Source organism: Ptychodera flava, chromosome 14 (assembly GCF_041260155.1).
Source record: "Ptychodera flava strain L36383 chromosome 14, AS_Pfla_20210202, whole genome shotgun sequence".
NCBI lineage: Eukaryota > Metazoa > Hemichordata > Enteropneusta > Ptychoderidae > Ptychodera > Ptychodera flava.
This window is the reverse complement of record NC_091941.1, coordinates 19544460-19566789: the sequence shown is the minus strand read 5'-3', so window position 1 is coordinate 19566789 and position 22330 is coordinate 19544460. Positions and strand designations below refer to the sequence as shown.

Genomic DNA, 22330 nt, shown 5'->3' with positions numbered 1-22330 from the left:
CCGAATTCTACCTTTTAAAAGGGATATGGGCTTTCAGTGCATTAGGAAACCATAAATTCCTTTGTAAACATTTGACAAGTAAATTCAAATTTTAACAGTCATTCTGATTTTCCACCATTTTCAAACATTTGTAGTACTACAAAGGAAATGGAACATGTCACAGTTGAAAACATTCACCACTATGCATTACATGGACTACTGTTTGCAGTTAATGTGAAGATTTCAGTTCAGATATGCACAATAGCCACGGTTTTTGCTTTTCCGCTTGGGGCTACGATTTAATGTTTGGGCAAATATTTAATCACAGTGTTATCTTTGTCTTGTTCAAAATTGCTAATACAGTCCATGGTTAGTTAATAATAAGTGTTAATGAAAGAAGACCCAGTGACACGAGAGTGGCGTTGCAGAAATCTGGGGGTGGACTCCACACAAACGTCGTAGTGCACCTCCCCTGCGGTGGCAATCGCAGATTTGAGTGGCATCGAAGAGGGGTGACGTGGTGTCGGAGTGAAGCCTGCCAACACAGTGGGTTTGTCCGGCGTGGCTAGCAGCCTGGCACATGAGGAGGGCCTGAAGTTCACTGGCTCAAGTCACGTGACAGATGGCGTGGTACCATGACAGACCCAGCAGGCTCTGTGATGGCAACCCCCTTTCTTTATTAAATAATAAAAAAAAATGTTGTGTACAAGGGTGGGATGGTGGGAAAGCAAAGCTCAGTGCGGCAGCTAGCACGTGAATGCTCAGTTTTGGAATGAACGGCAACAGGAAACCTTGGTGAAGGTCACGGTTGAATACATTTGCATGTAATAAAGTGAAGGGATTAGCGACTATGATTCAATGTCCACTGTAAAAATGCAAAGCTCAAACATAAACATGGCAAAGAGACGCTGGTGGAGGCTGCAAAAACATGACACGTGTACAGCGTCCCTTCCTTCATTAACACAGATTACATAGCGAGGAAAATGTAATCACAATATATACACGCACCTAAATTTAAAAGTACATTCTCTCAATTGAAACTTCTTTTAGCTTGAAAGTAAAATCATAAAAATAATGCTAAAAGATACAGCTAGTGGGGCTTTAGTATTTTACCTTTCAATTTTGCAACAATCTTGGGAAATTTGAAGAAAATTGATAGCGTTTTTTGTGAAGTTTGCATCTTAATTGCCAATGGAATTTTAAGTTCAGTAAGTTGAACATTTGTCACTTGATCAATCTTTTGTAATCTATTGACCAATGAAGCATAATGTGTAACACTGTGTTGTGGCATTATATGTGCCTAACTTCCTTTGACTTCCTAGTGCTAAGTATATCAGTCAACTTGAAAGTGTCAGTTCAAAATTTAGAAAAATGCAGTCATGAGACCTCGGCAGATCTTAGGGTTGCTCCCCATGGCATCCAAAGTTTGTCAATTTCACTCAGTCCAATGATATCAGGGTCAAATATTGACTGCTGACATTGAAATAAGATATATGGAAAAATATAAAAAGTATAAAAATGAAAAATGTTTATAAAAATGTAAAAATATATATATATGTAAATGAAGACAATGCAACTTTTGGGGAAGTTGCACAATTTTTTTGAATTCACAGCATAGATTATTATGATTCATAGGATATGACACAAGTAGATAAATAGCAATGAATGATGGAAGGGATCAGGCATGGGTTGTGTTATGTCTGGGGTAGCTATGGAAATGCAGCTATCTGTGGCGGGGTAGCGTGTGTCTATGTGGGTCATCAAAAGGTCAACCCTGCCACAGATAGTTTTGGGCCATCTTGCAGCGAAAATGGGTCTATTACAGTGACCCAACTTTACCCAGCTAGGGTAAATATAATCAGTGATAAGGCGAATCAATGTGTGGTGGCATTCAGTGGTCTTGGCCTTTGTCTTCATGCCTCTTTCCAGGGTTAACTATGGTCATAGCAAAGCGAACAAGAAGATTTACCATAAATATTGTTTTTCCCTATAGCAGTTTTCTACTATTTCTTTGCCTTCATAATATTTGAAAGAAAATTAACTTTAAAAAGAAGAAAAAAAATATAATCATTATCTATATATCAATATTTTACCCGATTGCAGTTTCCTATTTCTTTATCTTTGTAATATTTGGAAGAAAATTAAATATAGTGAAACCTGTCCAAACTGACGCATTCAGGGACTGAGAAAATTTTTCAGTTTGGAGAGGTGTTTGGTTCATAGAGGTCCTTTTAACATAGAGTTCTATTGGAATGGGACTGGGAAAAGAGTTGAGTTTAGACAGGTTTCCAGTTTAGACAGGGTTCACTATAATCATTGTTTTGCCTGATTGCAGTTTTCTACTATTTCTTTGTCTTCATAATATTTGGAAGAAAATTAACTAAAAAAGAACCAAAAAACCCCAAAACACCAAAAAAATACTATCATTCATAGGGATGTAGAAAATAGCTGGCAGCCGGCAAAAAACCACCAGCTGTTAGCTAAAATTTGCTGGCTGTGAAAATTTAGTTTCAGTAAAAAATCAAGACATTTTGCAGACAGTTTGTGCTCTCACACACCACTTGTATAAACCTCCTATATTTTTATGTTTGCTATGAGTAACCAAAATTTTCTACATCCCTGAATTCACTATAATCATTGTTTTACTTGATTGCAGTTTTCTACTATTTCTTTATCTTCATATTTGGAAGAAAATTAACTATGAAAAGAAGATTCACTATAATCATTGTTTTGCCTTATTGCAAACTTTTACAGTGAAATTCCAATGGTATCTGAAATAGTGTCTTTTTAGCTTGTGTGTTCAAATACGTTAGCAGATGTGTCACTGATGTCTGTCTTGCTATCTGTTTGTCTGTCTGAAGCCATGCTATCTCAAGAATGGATAGGATTTGCATGAAATCTAGTACGCACGTATTCTGTTCGGAAATGGCAAGAACTGTTTAGTTTTTGGTGGGTATGGCATGCATAGTGATTTAATGTGTAGTGTCATCACTGTGTCATCTCAGTGTCATTTGCATATAATATACTTTTCAGCTCAGCTGACAATACATCACTTTGCATTATCATATACCTACATTCACGTGCCTGACTGTAAAGCTATGGCTCAGAAAGCGCCCTCAGATCCGTGCATTTTTTTTACGTATCACTGGTGCCCAAATATGGGCAATCGTGTGCATTTCTGAACTACCGCAATTCTGATCGCTACGCGCGTTGCTATCTGCAAATGTTCCATTCGTTCACAAATTTTTAAGCCAGCGCGAGATTAGGAAAACGCTCAGATTGTAGTTGCGCGTGGTGACAGTGGAGCCGCGCCGGTGACATCGGGTTTTATTTCTAAATTCTTGTGAAATCCTGTGTATACTTAGTGCGTGCCTGTACAGTATGAATTACAATAAATTGACATGACGCTTTTGTCCTTCTTACACCTTGATGTCAGCCTGGATTTCTGTTGGTCACATAATAGTACGCATGTTGCTTTGCACGTTCTAGAATTCTGCAGGTAAACAAATGACATCATTATGTATGTCAGTCTGCGATGGGAAGCGGCCATTTCATCGTATGAATTTTTGATGTCGCACGCATTTTTATCTCCTAAACAATGTTGGATATTGTGTAAACTACATATTTATCATTCCATAAGGTATATGATAAAACCTTTATGGCCCTGATACCGCTTTTGCGGGCCTTGGTCGTATGGCGTACTGGCCCTCGCACGCTTGGGCACTTCCGCCATACGACGTACCTCAGGCCGCAAAAGCTGTATCAGGCCCGTAATCACAATTTGGTGGAACTCTGATATCAGCAGTGTGATTTTTGCATACGGTATGCCACTTTCCAGCACAGCTTTCATAATTCGCTACACAGTTGCATTATAGTGTGTTATTTGCATAAAATATGCTACTTTCCATCTCAGCTAAGTGTACTTTGCATATCACAATTTGGTACACTGTGACATCAGTATAGTGTGTTATTTGCATAAAATATGCCGTTTCCAGCTCAGCTAATAGTACATCACGATACATGAACGATAACCTGATGGTAATATGAAAAATGAAACAGATCATCTTCTCTCTTCTATTGACATGATGAATGATGATATGTATCACCAAGTATCGCTTTTGATGTTCTTTTAGTCCCCCGCGAACACATTCCGGCAGGGATCAACTTATATTGGGTCCCGTACGTCCATCTGTCTGTCTATCAGCAGCTGGCTGTACGTTTCTTTGTCATCCCTGAGCCGATTTTTTTTCTGTATGCAAGGATAAAGTTATATGGTATACATATGCACGTCAATGTATTTCACGATACGATCCAATATGGCTGCTGGGCGGCCATTTTGTTGCGAATATTTCATGTTTTTGAACCATAACTCAACTATCCCTGAACAGATTTCATTCAAACTTGGCAAACAGATATTGTATTGTAGTGTGGATGTGCATGTCAATTAATGGTGCGATGGGGACTGTGTCATCAGAGATGACTTTTTCTTTATAAAAATGAAACAAATTTGGTTTAAACCCTGTCAAGAGACCATATAAAAACCACAGAGCAGAAAAATTGAAAACTCCTTCCTCCTTTATAATAAAGAACAAATAAAAAATGTAAAAGATAGATCAAAATTTGCAAGAGAGGAATATTTTATGATGCAATTTTCAAGCTGCAGGGTAAAGTTACATTTATTCAGTATACAGGTCTTTATGATTGTTGTTCGGTGCAACTCCTTGTGATATTTTGTTGGCAAAAAATGTTCTTTGTACTGTACTTCCTTGTACTGTGTTTATTTGACCCAACTTTGCCTGTCTATTGGTGTGAACAACTTGAATGACTTACATTGCCCGACCTGTCTTCACCTCTAAAAGGGGATACGTGCCCAGTCAGCTGTACTTATGTCGTAACTCAATACTACAAAATTATAATAATACATTATGTGCCAGTATGCGTATTCATGAAATGCATTGGATAATTCTGTAACTGTTTCGTCCAGTCTTTAAAAGTACATGATGACATCCGTCTTGATGCTCTTCAGCAGGTGGCATATTATATTGCATTAAATTTGTACTTAGCATTGCCAGTTACTTGCATTGTAAGGCACAGCAACTTAGACTGTGTTATCTAAATCATATATACAGACGGTACTTGCCCACTGGGGATGTGCGACTAAAGATGCTATTAACTAACAAATATGACAGGCACAAGGGACTGTGAACAGTGAATAGTACTTCAATGGCAGCTCTACAGTGATTTTGCAACTTTTATAGAATCAGTTTCTCTGGTGACAATTTCATGCTATTAGAAACTCACTGACTGTAGTTTTAAAGTGTGTTTTCAGATAATCTTTACCATGAACTATATTCTGGGTATGGCAGCCACAGTGAGTGCTGGTTACAGCTTGAACGGTACCAGTCAATTGCAAGACTTCTCCAGTCCGTCATACAGTACTGGAACAGCCAAGTCAGCTGCCCTTTTCAGAAATGAGACAGAAAACCATTTTGTAGCATTACTCAAACAATGTAACTCTTAATTGTTACAAATTGACACTGTTTAACCGACTCATTCTCAATCAATACCACACTGTATTGCAAGGTCTAATTCTGTTGTGGCATTCTAAGTGTATATGAACTGAATGAACAATTGTTTGAGTATGTACTCACGTCAAGTTACAATCCTTGGCCCATGCTTTTGCAACATTCAACTTGATCATACATGATACATTGTTACAACTGAAATATGACTAGTTGATACTCAACTATACCGCAATATCTCACATGGCCATCATTGAAAGGGTATTTTCAATTTAAAACTTACACATTTTCTATGACTTTTGCACAAAATGCCATGTTGCTAGAAGGTCTGTCCATTCCTCCATTCAGGTCAGAGGTCACCACAGCAAATGACAGGATTATTTATGAACAGTGTCGGATGAAAGTATTTATATTTGTAAAGGCAGATGATATGAAGATAATGATTAACATCACTTTGCAATGCATGGTACTTTTGACTTTGATACCACAGTCATCTTGATCAGCATATCACAATGTAATGTTAGAAATTTGATAGTCAGAATTTGTAACAATGTATGATATATTTTTCATATGACGCTATTTCCTATATGGTATGTTGATAGCAGCTGATGTTTGGATTACAAAGAATAATTCCATCAAATGGAGTGAATTTGGAATCGTAGCATGAAAGTGTGGTATTTTTGATGAACATTTGTGTAACATAGTACAATGCTACCAGCTTCTCCACAAAGGAATTTTGAGGGGTGTGATACACCTTTTTTTGGAGCAATGCAATCATAACCATACAAAAGAATATATTTTCACAACAAAAGAATATGCAAATTATGTTTTTATATGTGAATTGACCACCCCTCTGTTTTTCCAAACTATGGAGAAACCTTGTGCTTATGTTAAACCTTTGTAATTCAACATTACAGCTATCATCGTCATTTACAACCTTGAAATGTAAATGTACATACTGCAGAGCAATGTATTGTAATTGTCAGTTTACAATCTTTTTCACAGAAGAGACTGAATTTTATCTCTAGAGATTTGTTGTCAAGGTGCTTTGAGAAGAGGCTCACTGTATTCTGCATACTGCAACTGTAATAGTCATCAGCAGTGTTGTCATTTGAACCACAGAAACTACTATTAAACTGATGATGTGTGGTTTATGTTGCATACTAGAGCTAGTCATGACACCATCAAAATATTGTGAAATATTGTTGCACATGTGTGAGAGTTCAAGCAGAATATGTATATATTTTTGTGTACAGTGTTCTATTTTTTTTCATAAAATGTATTTTTATTTATTTCTTCTGGTCCAATATCAACTGGATTCAAAAATACACAAAACATACCTCATCTGTTAATATTGCCGAATAAATAAAATGCTCCTCTCTTGCCAATTATGGTGTAAATGTGGTTATTTTTCAGCTTCCTGAGGAAGTGATGTATCAGTATTTATGAATGTACACATGCAGGGCCTGTTTGTCCATCCATTCATAAACTTGAAAACTGCAGTGTGCATCACGTGCCATTTGATATGAAAATGCACCATGCTCTTGGAATAAGATTTCGTCCAATTGAATATGCTAGTTCCACAAACAAGGAAATGAATGTAGAAAATGTGATAGATTGATATTTGAATAGTCATGTCCCCCGGGATGACTTCAAGTTTATTCCAAAACTGATGATGTATTTGAGTTTGATGATTGTTTACAAACCAACTAGAGAAACAATCATGATAGATGGGTATTATGCAGAGTCAATGGAAAGATCATGTCTAGTTGTTCAACAGAAGATTTGCAAGGAAAGGAACGTTATAAACTAAAGGAACATTCCACTTCCATTATCCAAGGTTTCTGGATACAACAAGTTCAAGGTCACCTTAGTTGCGATCAGCAACTGAATCATCAACACTTTCAGTCCAGATCTAGCCCTATATTGATTATGGTACTATTTGTTAAGAACTATGAAGGCCCAAAAATGCTGACACTTTTGAAGGCTATCACTGGAAAGTGGCTCAGGAATCAGACATGGGAATTATTACACTGGCATAGACAGCCTGGATGACAAATGAGCTAAATACATTTTGGTTATGTGTAGGAGGGCAATATTTTGGCCGGCTTTTTTTATTCAGGCCGTTCATGGAACTTTTGACCATGCCTAGTTTTCTCTATCTCCTTTAATCGAAACCTGTAGCTAATGTACAGCCCTACACTAATGTATATCTACTGCTGTAGAATCCAATGACACCGTTTTGCTTTCATCTGTCGAAAAGATTACATCAAAACTAACAGGCTAACAAATGAGACAGCCAAACTTTCTGAAAAATTAAGTCAGTTTATTATCATGGACGGCTATTTGCAAAATACCCTCATATACATTATAAAAATACAGATAGTAATAATGAGATGTCTGATTGAGCATTTAGGCAAGGAAAAACCATCACCAGAATTATTTGACATGTTTTATGGGCATGTAAAGAATTTCGAATGACTATGAATTACGGACGTTTCATTCAATTCACGCAGTTTTAATCACAAATCGTTCTTTCTGTGACATTCTTTTTTAACTTTAAAAAACCACTTTTGCATTTTGATCATAAAGGCTGAAAGAAAATGATGGACGGACAAAAAAGGACAGGAATGAGAACCAAAAACACCATCAAAATGGAAACAGACATGCTAAGGCCAAGCCTTGCAGATATTGTACAGATATGGTTCAATAAATTACAATTTATAAACCTTCACATAAAACACAAATATGGAAAATCATATTGATGATAATTACTGGGAGTACAAGAACAAATAAATTTATAAAAAAAAATTGATCAAACAAACAGGAACATCAAAATCTCGTCACATTTTTTAAGTTTTACAAAAATTAGCTAACTATACTGATATAATAAATTATTTCTATTTTATATTTACGCCATAATCACTGACAATATTCACAAACTGCGTTAAATTAAAAATTTGCTACATTATGTGAACTTGTGAATCAAGTTTGCAAATCAAGTTAACCATTATTTTGGTTTTACAAAAATAACTTACTTTATCAAGTTATTCATAATTTTCAGTGATCATGTAGTAGTTTCGTTTTCCTTTTTGAGTAAATATTATTCATATGCCTTCAATTTCAGTTCAAAAAAACCCTAAAATTTTGTATCACTGTACATTATTGAAGTAGAGAAACCGTTTATGATCTTGTTTGTATATTTTACCTTTGCTTGTTACTGCTTGGTCAATTCTACCAATGCTGTTTCATGCCGACAAACAGCAAACAGACCTTGATAAATTCAGCAATTTCAGTTTTGGTTCATGAGAAACTCAGAAACTCAAAATCTTGAGTAATCTAAATGTTGAAAAAACTTAACATTATTGGCATAGCTATACTTTCTTTCTGTTTCTATCTGTAGTCATGGTAACTTGCCAAAAGGTCAAAGGTCACCTCTTGGACATTGAAAGGTTCGTGCATGTTGTCTGGTGACAGAAGCTGTGTTATAACTCCACCCTGCTCCCGATTTCTCTTCAAAAATCCCGCGATTTCTTCCCACCTTGCCTGTAATACAACACAAAACAGTACATCATCAATGAATAGCATTGATTGCGGTTTGGTGCCTGATAAATACATGATAAAAGTACATACAACAGCAGTCAAGGGTGTTCATCTGTAGCTATACATTGGACAAATTGACTAATTTTGGCCTTCTATTTTCCCATTAGAACTTTTGTCATTCATGAATGGAAAGACACCTTCTGAAGGGGTTAGAATAAAATCTTTTGCCAAAAACACACACACATACACAAACACACTGACATGTGAATATCAGGTTTTACATCAGCACCAGTTTTGCATTTGCACCACCTTCCCAGGTTGTGTACAGCCACTGGGTTGTGTTTATCAATATTGTATTTCAAAATTATGCCCTATCTCATCAAGTTCCCATATGGCCAAGTTGGGGGTCTTCTTTGTGTTACGTCACTTTCCTCCAGAGTTCCTTTGCCTTTCAAAGGCACACCTTCACATGCATGCAATAAACAGGTGTGATAGCAAAGCTTTCACTCTAACAAGTCATCGTTGATGACACAGTCCCCACTTGTTAATAATGGGTACTTTGATTACATGTCCTCAGAGAGGATAGAGTCCTCGTCATTAACCCTTTTCCTGCCAAGCGGGTGAAAATCCGCTTGAAATTCGGTGTAGCTAGAAGCTGAGCAGCCACGGCCGTTATCCTCCTAAGGCGGTGGAAATCGGGCTACTTTTTGGTACCCCCTTTCCTGCCTAGTCGACGGAACTACGTTTTGCTATCCCCTGTGCGTTTAGGGGTCATCCGAGGACAGGTTTTCTGACAAGGAACGCCTTTTCCCCTCGAAATGGGTTCGCAGGGAGTCGATAGACAGGGAAAGGTGCAGAAACCTGTCCGCCAGTCCCCCACACCCGAGGGGGGCTGGTTTTTTTTTACCGCTTTTTAGCGGACTTGGCAGGATAGCATGGTGACGTTTTCTGGCGGAGTTGGACGTACTTGGCTGCCTGGCACTATAGAGATTGCTGCCGAACTTGACCAACTCGGCAATGCTAATCTAGAAGGCTACCTCTTGCAAACGACTTGGCAGATATGCCGATGGTGCGAGACGAAAGTCACTTATTCAGTTGTGCGTGACTGAAAATGAGAGCGTATTTTTGACGGGACGGCTTGACTTGTTCCTCCCATGGAACGGATATGAACGACTCGGAAATACCATTACAAACTGGTGTCCGACGTACTAAGCTGGGCTTCAGCTCTGCAAGTTCAAGCCAGGCAACGTCCTTCACCGCCTTGGCCATGCCATTCAATGGACGTAGCTTTGGATTTTTATTTATTCCATCGTCCGAAGTATTGGCTCTGGTTTGCAGGCAAACGTATCCTCTTGCCGACGCATTGGTAACTACGTACGCTGTTTTCGTACAGAGAATTCAAAAGGTGACATGAGGTCAATATGCTACATGTACGGGGATACCGCCTGCATTTAGCAGGGACTGCTTTTGTTATGCAAACCAGCTAGCAGTACAATATGGCTGCCAGCATGTGGACACGTCGATGGCTAGAACAATGGAAGCATATTGCGTTGCACCCGTGCATCGCAAAAGTGAACTGAAGACTTGGGGTAGTGACTGGTTATCACTGGTTAGCTGCAGCCCAAGCCATGTCGGTACAACCCGTACCTGACTGAGGACCACTCGATTAAGTCAGTAATGAACGGTAACACTCGTAAGCCAACTCCCAACTGAGCTGGCAAAACTACGTAAAGCTGTGCTTCAATGGCTCAGCCATGTCGTTAATACAACGGCAAAAACGTAGTTTTTGTGCTACACTGCCAAGTCGTTGGAGGTACGTATTCAATTGACCCTACCCTGGGGAAACAGGACAGGTTTGACGGTGCTGCTGCACCCCTAGCACGACCCTCAGGGTCTCTGACTAACAGAAGAGTGAGGTGATGTTTGTGCCTAGCGGACGTACGTAATACTGAAGGAGTTTATTTCCGAAAAAATAAACATGAAACGGCAATAAAATGACGCACTCCCAGGGGCAAACAAAGCCGGTGACCTCAATTTTTTTCTGCAGCAACCCTTGAGCTCCTTCCCTTGTCTACGGGCATGTAGAAATTATCGAAGTCTAACACGTATAAGTACGGCTAAAACTACCCTGAAAATGGGCGATTTCTGCCAAAATGCCTGGCAGGATAACATGCAGGAGAGCCAATCTTTTGCAGGCACATATTATGGGGCGGTTTTCTACTGACTTGGGAGAATAACGGACAAGGGCGCTCGGCAGGAAAAGGGTTAATTAGGTCTGTGATAAAAATACTTTGATACAGATGGCGCTCAATGGCCAAGAATGAGTTCCATGGTGATGAAAACATAAAACCAATGTAGGCCACCATCCTAAAGTTCATAAGATGAGTCAACTAGGAATTAATCAACAGGATGTTGCAAAACATTTTTGCATACAATTCTAACACTTAACAGATTATCACTGGTACCATATTTCATAAAGTTTGATGCAGTATTTACAACACTATGAGATCAACATCTGTATCAAGTTTCATCACATTTGACGTTGTATTAATTTGGCTATATCACCCTAATTAGGAAAGTTCATTACTTATGCAATTACAAATTAATTAAAATGACACTGATAAATGTCTTTTTCAATGTTAAAGCAATGTGAGCTTAACATCGGTTAACATCTGTATAAAGTTTCATGAATTTGATGCAGTACATATTTCTTGACATATCAGCCTACTTACGAAACTTCAATAATTGACATGTTACTGCTACATGACGTGAAACAAATTGACGAGCATATGTATGAATAGGTCAATGTCAACTTTGAATGATACTGGTGGAAATATGTCTGAGTTATGGCTCTGTACATGAAAACATCGTAATAAAATGGCTGCCTAGCAACCATATTGGATCGTATCACATAAAAAATCGACGTACATATGTATGACATAGGTCAATGTCCTTGTACCAACTTTGAATAAAATCAGTTGAGATATGCCTGAGTTATGCCTCTGTATATGAAAAAATCGTAACAAAATGACCACACAGCAGCCATATTGGATCGTATCACAAAACAAATTGACGTGCATATCTATGACATTGGTCAATGTCCTTGTACCAACTTTGAATAAAATCGGTTGAGATATGCCTGAGTTATGCCTCTGTATATGAAAAAATTGTAATAAAATGGCCGCCTGGCGGCCATATTGGATTGTATCACAAAACAAATCGACGTGCATATCTATGAAATTGGTCAATGTCCTTGTAGCAATGTTGAATAAAATCGGTTGAAACATGTCTGAGTTGTGGCTCTGTACATGAAAAAATCATAATAAAATGGCCGCCTGGCGGCCATATTGGATAGTATCACAAAAAAAATTGACGTGCATATCTATGACATTGGTCAATGTCTTTGTACCAACTTTGAATAAAATCAGTTGAAACATGTCTGAGTTTTGGCTCTGTACATGAAAAAATCGTAATAAAATGGCCGCCTGGCGGCCATATTGGATCGTATCACAAAGAAAATTGACGTGCATATCTATGACATTGGTCAATGTCCTTGTACCAACTCTGAATAAAATTGGTTGAAACATGTCTGAGTTATGGCTCTGTACATGAAAAAATTGTAATAAAATGGCCGCCTGGCGGCCATATTGGATCGTATCCCAAAACAAATCGACGCGCATCTGTATGACATATGAAGTAATCCTTGTACCAAGTTTGAATGAAATCGCTTCTTGCATCTCTGAGATATCTGTGTGAACGGACGGACGCACGCACACACACACGCACGCACGCACGCACGCACGCACGCACGCACGGACATGACCAAACCTATAAGTCCCCCCGGACGGTGTCCGTGGGGACTAATAAACCTACAGCACTGATGCATACGCTCTTACACACACACGTCAGATTCACATGCATACAAGCATGTACATGCATATTGTGTATTCATTCTTGCACCAAAAATAAAAGACAGGTCTTTGGTAATTTTGTCTGTTGAGTCTCCTAACAGCAGCCAAGGATCACACACTAATTTCATTGCTAGCTATGGGGATATTGAATCTCTTTTCCCATCCTCTGACCTAAGTTTCAAGAAAATTGCGGTGTTCTCTTACATTTTCTGTGCCTGCATCAGCCCACTTTGGCGGTGGTAATGTTGGTGAGTGCAGGAGAGGATAGCAGGTCTCCATGAACATTTGACAGAAAAACTCCTTCATGTGTTCGCCATCACGCTGTAATACCAACACAAAGAGTATGTGAAATCTATGCCCATCTGTGTAGTTTGGCAATCTTTAGCATTGTGTTTACAGGTATACCCATGGTGTATTGGTATAGCCACTAGGCAACTTGGTAGAAAGGCAATCATGGGGCAGATGATTTACAAAGCATGAGTGTGAAAAGTAGAACCAGAGCAACACATACTTTCTTTTGACTTTTTACAGTTAATTTCATTCAAATCCACAGACTGCCTTATATGTAAAACCTCTATCTGAAGTTTACCAGTCAGCTCCTTTCTAATCACAAATAATGAAAAATAATATGCATGCTCATAAAAGCCAGACAATCACATTTAGATGACAATAAAAGAGGAAATATATGATTTTATTAGAAATGTATTTTTCTGATGTAGAGGAACATGTGAGAAAGATTATAAGAGATTGTGCATTACCTTGTCAGCTTTTTTCACATTTTTCATTTTATCTGCCCATGTACTCTGTAAGATGAAATGGAAAAACTTGAATAAACTAACTTTAATGATGCATTTTATTTTTTTCTACGATATGTATTGAACTGAAAAAAAAAAATCTCAGCAACAGGATTTACAATGCATATAGATACATACACGTGTTGCAACTTGTGATCTGATTATTAACCCTTTGAGTGATGTAATTTTTCCCACCAAAATTTTACAGCCACATTTTGCAAATTTTTCTGAATTTTTCTGATTTTTTTTTGATAATTTTGGACCAATTGGACATCACATTTTATTGGCTACAGTTTTTTATCAAAACTTTGGCAGAAATCTGAGAAAAATTGACTAGGGTATATTTTGTAAAGAGAAGGAAAATTGATGTTGGCGCTCAAAGGGTTAAATAAAAATTGCACCGAACTAAATGCAAGGTCTATAAGATCAGTATGATTACGACATTGAGATCACCTTGCCTACATTTCACCTATCTTCAAACTGTCACTTTTTAAAATCAAATTCAACAGCGGCATCCTAATTTATGGTGACATGCATGCAAAAAGTGAGCACAACATTTTTTTTGAATTTTTCAATGGGTTCTGTTATGTAACCTGGATTTGAATTCTTTAATTGCTCAACAACTTACTCTGAGTGCATCCATGATGTCTGGATATTTGATGGCTTCTGGGAATGATGAGAGGACAGGATGGTGGATCAGATCTACAACAGAAAAATAAACCACCAAGTTATCCTTCTGCAGGCAGTTGGGGTAGTTTGTAAATATTCATCCCAAAATACCATACTGTCAGGTCAAGGTTTAAAACATACAGTGTGAACAGCAAAAAGGTATTTCTGTGACGTAGCAATTCTCTGTGAATCACTATCACTTACCTGTAGTGTCCATGTTGATTCGATCTCTAAGGACGCAGTCGGCAAGTACTTTACGGTAAAATGACAAGAACGGTAAATAGCCAGCACTGCTGACCAAAGTGTTTGGCAGATGGCTGGAAAAGAAAGGACAAAAGCCAACAAACTCAGTTATCTTTCATTGTCTTTCATTGCACATCTAGTTGGCAGTATAAAACTACACTGTCTTTAAGGAATACAGCTGATCAGGATCTGATTGAAGAGTTTCAAGATCTTTTATTTTCATTCTAATTTTGAATCACTGACATTTAAATTTCACACAAGTGAAAATATGTTAACAAATTATGAAACAAAAGTATGTCTTAGATTGTTGGTAGTCACCCAGTGCTGCTTTAATCATGATCAACAAGGCCTTAGTCTATGCCAGGCCCACTGTGGTGTAGCATGTGTTACACTCACTACTATAATGCTTCAGTATTTTCTCTGATTTCAGACCAAGGAATGACAACAATTGTGATTATTTCTGAAACAGTTATAGTGCAGGATATGGTATGGAATCCGTTACCACTAGTCAACTACTGCCCTACCAGTAACTACAGGAGACTCACTTATATTCCTTATGAATGTCATCTTAAGATCGCAACACACACACACACACACACACACACACACACACACACACACACAGACATACACAAAGGTAATTCACTAGCACTGTTTGTTCATTGTATTTCTGTACAAAAAAAACAATGAATTTTCACAGAATAGAATGATAAATCAATGAACTGATTAGACCCAAACATTATTCTTGCAATAGACAAATGTATTGTTTGCTGGAAGTTCAAAATGACTTTGAAAAGTTGTTCAACTCTCCATATTATGAACTTAATATTTTTAGTGCACATGTCCGTGAAGACTCAGTATTGGCAGCTAGGTTTTAACCAAGCATTTCAAGTAGCCAACATGAAGCATGCTTGATGGTGAAGTGATATAACACAACTTACTCTAAATATGTCTTCTGATCTTTGTTTGGAGCTATGATTTTCACAATGAGTCTTGGCTGTTTGTTGGCTGACATCATAGACCGTAGTTTACTTGTAGAGGCTGTGAAAATATGAATGAAAACTGCTGATTTAGCATTCATGCAACAGGGCCAGGTCTGTATACATAACATGTGCAGTTGGACAGACTGAGCAAATCCAGTTAACATTTAGAGGTCTAGGGACAAATATCAAGGGTAGCCCCCATGGTTCTTCAACCTGGTGCTTCAACCTAGGTTAGCTGGTCCTTGAACTTCACTCACTCTGTATCACATTCTGCAAATTATCACTCTTCTTGATCAATACTGTTCCAAATTAACAACTGATCCAGGCACAGAAACACGGTGTATCCTTGACTGCTGACCACCGGTTTTAATTTATCCCACACACTAGTCACCCATGTTACCAGTAGTCACTCCATGACGATGTGCAACAATTAACTTACATATGTAAATGGGTAAGAGAGAATTCCTACCTTTTCTGCTGATTGACGGATCCACCTCTACATCTTGTTCATACGGTGTACCTCCTTTTACAATCAACTCGTAAGTCCTGCAAGTGTGATGACCAGTAGATCATTGATACAATCAATAAAATGTAAAAGAAATCAGAAAGTGGACATGGGAGTTACACAGAATACAGAGTTTGGTTTCACTTTTAGACTGATATAAGATGCGCATGCCAGCATAGACAGTAGCAGTCAGCTGTCTTGATGGTGACTTACTTGCTGAAGATAGGTGCACCTGTCTCTTCATCAAACAATGGTAAATGATGCCATCCACAGCAGAACTCTCCGCGTTCTCCAGTTTTCTGAAGGAGTTCAATAAAAGAGTACGGTGTAAGACTACACAGCTGTGAATGCTGTAGACACACAAAGTATACTGCAACAGTTTGTGTGATGACAGGCTACTTCATAACATGGACATAACAAAGCTACTGTGTCGTCTGAGGATTAAGCTGTAACAAATCAACAAATGTTTCAGTACTATGCCTGGTTTATACTACAAAATTAGGATAGAATGTAGCCTGGGGACATATCTCCAGACTGCCTCAGTTTTACAATACTGTTTGTTGGGGTTCATTTTGAAGCCCATAGCAAAGAAAGAGTTTTCACTGGCTTTTGTGAAAATCAAAAATTTCATTTTTCCCAATACAAAATTAAAACATGGACGGTGGCCATTTTGAAATTCAAATGTCAGTAAAAATTTAGTAATTTGTTTCTCTAGTACCATATTTGGATGATAACCCCTACTTTTTATTCTGATTTCAAAAGGGAATGGTTGAAAGTTTCCTACGGAAAGTTTGAGCAGAAGTTTCAGATCAGATTTTCAATTTCAAGTCTCGGAGCCGCATAATTCTGAAATGTCATGCCCATATTTCAATGCATTCAGGTCTGTACATATTCCTTTGCAACATATGTTGTTTTTCTAATGAATATTTCAGTGCCAATTAAAGGACCAAATATTTTAATAATTATGGATAAACTTATGCATTTCTTTCCTCTATTATGGTGATTTTTATCTTTTTATGGTAACTTGTGGCTTTAAATATAGGACCCTGGCAAATATCAACACAAATCAACAACCACAAGTTGACAATGAGTTGCCTTTGTGACTGATAATTGCTTGTGAGAACCCTTTTAATACCCAACAAACATTGATACTGAAGTTGATAAAGACTGCTGCAGTCTTTGATGGAATGAAAATAAACAAGGTACTTACTGTCCTGACATAGAAGAGGCAAAGTTCAAACAAGATTCCTGGAAAAGTAACGGCAGAAAACAGAGCATGTAAAAACCATGAAATTCCATGTGCACTTGGAATAAGCAGGAATATTTTGTTCAGATAGCAATGGTGTATGCTTGGGTGGATGTCTAACTGTAACATCACATTATGGACATTGATTCTGTTCAGACGTCGAAAAATAGTTAAAAGTCATTGGTATTCTCACCTAATTTCTCTTCAGAATCATTGGACCTCACAAAACAGTCTCCATCAAGTAAACTGGGCAAAATTCCAGTCACCTTCACATCAAAAAAGAAAAACAATCAGAAACTTTGCCTTTGTTTTTAAATACATGAGCATGTGGAAAGATTGACAACCAACAAGTCATAATGTATTCAGACATTATTAGTGTTGAGATAAGAGTTTTTCAAAATGGTAAAGAAATTATGAAAGAGTCTTGGCATGTTACATTCTGTGGTCTATGGTATTACTGCTGTCAGTTAAAACAGGTAACAATAACAGAGTGGATTACTCTGCAGGACACACCACATAGTGGCTGATACTATTCTCTCTTTATATGCAAACCGAGTGCATATGAGTATATGACTCTTTTGCCTGACATTTTTTTCCAAAGAATACAGAGCGTGTATTTACCTTAGGTGAAAACTTCCATTCTCGTCCATCAGGACCTGTTGTTGTGGCTCTGACTGTGTGAACATTACTCAAAATCTGAAAATAGAGGTAATTTACACTCAAAAGACAAACTTCTCTATTATGTTACATGTAAATAAACAAATACTGATGACGAAGTATTTCTACAGAGTGTCTGACACAATACATAGGAGGGAGAAGACATAAGAAGACACACACAGATTTTTTGACAATGTATTGAAAGATGTCAAAAAATAAATTACCTTTTCACCATCAAATATACATATCCTAACATGTCTGCTCAAAACCTCTAGACCTACGGATGGAAACAAAATAAATACACTGACATTATTGAATTTTTAGAAAACAGAGATTTCTATTAGTTGATAAAAGTTCTATGATTGTCACCTAAATGGAAGCAATCTAAACATTTTTAGGGACATCGACAGCTTCTTCTTTTATGAAAAGTCTGCAAATGAGTATATACTTACCTACTCCAACCTTTGGCATGTTTCTGACTGCCCATAGTGTTACCATTCTCTGTACTTTGACTGCCTTGGCTCTGATCTGAATGTGGAAAAAAGGAACGTCAGACAGTATCTGTCAGTACACAATTTAAACCAAGGTAATAAGTATTAAACTCAAATATCTGAGATGGTCACAATGTCATTGCAGGAAAGGAAAGCAAGAATGTAAATGACAGTATGTTTCTACAAGATTACAAAAACACAGTAGTGCCATAAATTAACCCTTCCAGACCTAAACCCCTGTATACAGGGGTAGTTCTGGTAAGTTACTAGAAAGTCAGGCCTTTGCGAGACATTTCTGACAAAGAGACTATGCCGTTCACTTGACTTCATTTGCATTTTAAACATTGCTATTTATGTGATTGGTATTACAACTGAACAACTGGGTGGAACTTGAATTTCGAAGTACTGCTGTTGAAGAGAATAATTACTTTGTATACGTAGCTGTGGCAAGATTAATACCTATTAGTATTACAGGGAACTGCAGTGTCGTTAGGTGGGGAACATTTCACATGGTTGCAGTTATCTGAACATTCTCTTCAATACAAACTACTGGGAATTTTCTTTTAACACAATCATTTATCAAATTGATTTCAAGACGTGAAATGTGAGTAGACATATTACATAAATTACGTACCTGATTAGCTTTTGGACTCCAATGCAAGTCAGAAAACCACATCTTGGACTTACTCAGTTTTGGTAACAAATAGCAACTAGTACTGTACTTAGCTGTAAGAAAGATTAAATGCAATGTGCTGTAATTTACTTCATGTTGGTGTATATAAGCCAATTATTATCAACTTGTAATTTATACAGTGACATGAAGATCCATTGTTGAATATTCCTCCTGTTCACTGATTCCTAAGGAAGAGGTGTCCTCCTGAAGAATGATTTCTTTCAATGGAAGATAAAGAATCTAGATATTGATGCTCCGTGTTCCAGGCACACTGATCACTAACTTGTGAAGTGATATTTCATTCAGGACTATAGGCCATTGGCCTTCATGTACACTGATCACTAGGGTATAGGGTACTCCAGTACTTACGATCTTTCACATATTTGGCTGTTGTTGACGGTCTGAACCCAGCTGGTATAGCACCCATGGCAGTCAACACGTCAGTCACGCTGGTCTGAGGAAACAAATAGCATAAGATAAACAATGGTTTGTTAGAATTTCTGAAGTACATACGTCATGCAATGTAATTCCTACATCTAAAATTACATGTAATTCAGGGAGGGCTTACAATGAAGCCATTTACATTCCAAGTGTACTGTAAAAACACATAAAATTTAACGATGATCATAACAATTCCTGTAATCTTTTCACGTTAAAGTGGTACTTTTGAAGTGGGCAATATAGGCCATGGCAATATCAACAGTGGGCATTATACCCCATGGCATTATGGGGTAGTGGGGAAACTATATGCTATTATCAACAGCATTATCAACAGTGGGCAATACTTTACAGCTGGAAACAAAAACCTATTCTTACAGATTTCACAAAGGATTGATTTCATGCTAACTGTATAAAATGTATTTCCACACACACTGCTTCACATATGTGCCAAAAAAAATAAGTGAATATAAACCATAAACATCATATGTATTGATGTGTAAACAACCTGTGCTTGATAAAACAGTAAGTATCAGATAAATGATTCATTTTTATAGACACAACGGAGTTTTCACACTAGTTCCGACACATTAAATTTGCCTAAAGATTTGTCTGCTTTGCGTCTTGAGGTGTGAGATTTTTGAATTTGGACTGCTGATGTGCAGCATGCTCGGAAGGTTATATCTGATTGGTTGATTGTCCCTATTCACAGCAGCTTAGGGAGTCTATTTGTGTTATTCAATTATAATGGTCAGATTCAGCCAATAGGATAACAGCTTCTGAGACGCTGCATATTAGCCCAATTTGGATGTATCGTGATAAAAATCCAAGGTTCCAAGGTTTACCTCTGCAACTGCAGCTTTGAGACCTTTCCACAACATTTTACCACTGAAAGACAAAGTAGATATGTAGATGCATCAAAACTCACGAAGTTGTTACCTACTTCTCCACAAAATCATAATCCTTCCCCTTTTTTAAAATCCAAACATATTTAAAAGGAAAATATAAGAACAAATGAGAAATGCTAAAATAAGTCAACAATGTACTGAAAACTGAGTATGGAGAAATACGGCTCTTGAATGTCTAGCTGTTTAACAAAATATTTATGAACTGGTGACAAAAGCATGCTTGTAATAAATATTTTAATATATGACATAAACTTATGAAATAAATATGTAAGGATACCAACTCATTGTGAAAAGAACATATGAAAATAAAAATGTATATACGATAAAAGTACATAGAATTTACTGAAATGTCTATTTTATCGAACAATAAATTATATGGCCATTGACTGATTAGAGGACAGAGTGATATGATACAACCATGCTTAGAAGGATAGAAGGTCTTACTCGAGTCGTGCCAACCATCGTCAAAATAATAATGTAAGATTGCAGATCCAGTAGAAAGGGTTTGAGGAAGAGAGTAGGACGAAATGAACACGTTGATAAGAGAAAGAAAAAAAGAGAAAGGATATAACGTAAATTGGTTAGTAATGAAAGTGCTGTTGTGGGATTAAACTGGGATGAGAGAAGTCAAAACTGAACAGTGCGGTCAGAAATATGATTTGCTCGATGATGAAACTGAAGAAAATGAAAAAAAGAAAGGGTGTTGCTGTTATTTTCTGATATTGCTGGAATCATCCATTCAGCTGAGGGGGGTGGGAAGTATGCAATTGATAAATTTTGAGGGTGGGATATGACAGCTTTTACTGATATATTTTCATACATAATTATCAAATGTTATGACCCATAATGCGATTTGAGAACATGCATATCTCACAGTACATGCAAAATGCACATGCTACGACTTTGTGACTCAATAATATATATATATATTGATGCTAGATGCCCCATGCAATTGTTTACCATGATCCCCCAAAAGCTGAATGGATGATTCCGGATTCAAAACGGTTTTTCAAATGTTGGTCGGGAGAAAGATTTCCTTTCTCAAACATTTCTGACCTTTTTGGTGTTGTTGGCTCTGGTGATTGAGGCTCTACGCGAAAAAAAAAATTAAACATGATATGGTGTGATGTGCAGGCAGAAAAACTCAATGTTCCTGTAATGTGATGTGTATGTATGGGGGTTGGTTACAATTATTGACAAAAATGCACATTTAAGATATATTTGAATACATATTTTGAACTTTGCAGCAGGGAGAGGTCCTTCTAATGGAATGTTATCCCTTGATTGTTCTATCATGCTATGCTTTCAAGCCGATATGATACAAACTCCATACATTTATCTGGCATCATACATGCAATCGCAAGTGAAGCAAGATCTATACCATCCCAGTGCTGATATCCCACAAATATAAAAAGACATGCTGGCAATTTGTTTAATTTTTTAGCTTATGAAGCAATACCTTAACGTAAATACCAAGTTGTGTGATGTAAAGTATGGATGTACACTAGCGATTTTATGTTTTAACAGATGGCTCAGTGTGACTTTATTAAGAATATACTTTGCTAGTCTGGAATCAGAGGAACCTGAAAAAATGTGTACCTTGAGTTTGGATGAAAGAAAATGTGATCAATAAATATTGAATTATTATAAGATCTAGAGCACTGCTTTGTCAGCTTCATGTACTAGTAATGTAACATAGCACTATACAAGACAATTCTGATGGGTTTCATTGCTTCAACATGTAACAGCTAAAGTATGTTCATGACAG

General features: G+C 37.3%; 1 protein-coding gene across 2 annotated transcripts in view; it reads right to left on the bottom strand.

Annotated features, from left to right (window-relative positions):
- Nucleotides 1-7806: 7806 nt before the first annotated feature.
- Nucleotides 7807-22330, bottom strand: part of LOC139149653 (nephrocystin-1-like) — a 28985-nt gene continuing 14461 nt past the window's right edge. For both annotated transcript variants that reach the window (XM_070721502.1, XM_070721503.1), the window contains 17 exons: nt 21619-21652; nt 20500-20542; nt 19586-19670; nt 19178-19269; nt 18505-18580; nt 18277-18329; nt 18017-18091; nt 17589-17661; nt 17360-17397; nt 16363-16448; nt 16114-16190; nt 15603-15702; nt 14623-14735; nt 14378-14451; nt 13714-13758; nt 13160-13276; nt 7807-9047 (listed from right to left, as the gene is read on the bottom strand). In XM_070721502.1, coding sequence (XP_070577603.1) covers nt 8895-9047; nt 13160-13276; nt 13714-13758; nt 14378-14451; nt 14623-14735; nt 15603-15702; nt 16114-16190; nt 16363-16448; nt 17360-17397; nt 17589-17661; nt 18017-18091; nt 18277-18329; nt 18505-18580; nt 19178-19269; nt 19586-19670; nt 20500-20542; nt 21619-21652 — 1334 coding nt within the window. In that variant the 3' untranslated portion in view covers nt 7807-8894. The remainder of the gene's footprint in view (nt 9048-13159; nt 13277-13713; nt 13759-14377; nt 14452-14622; nt 14736-15602; nt 15703-16113; nt 16191-16362; nt 16449-17359; nt 17398-17588; nt 17662-18016; nt 18092-18276; nt 18330-18504; nt 18581-19177; nt 19270-19585; nt 19671-20499; nt 20543-21618; nt 21653-22330) is intronic.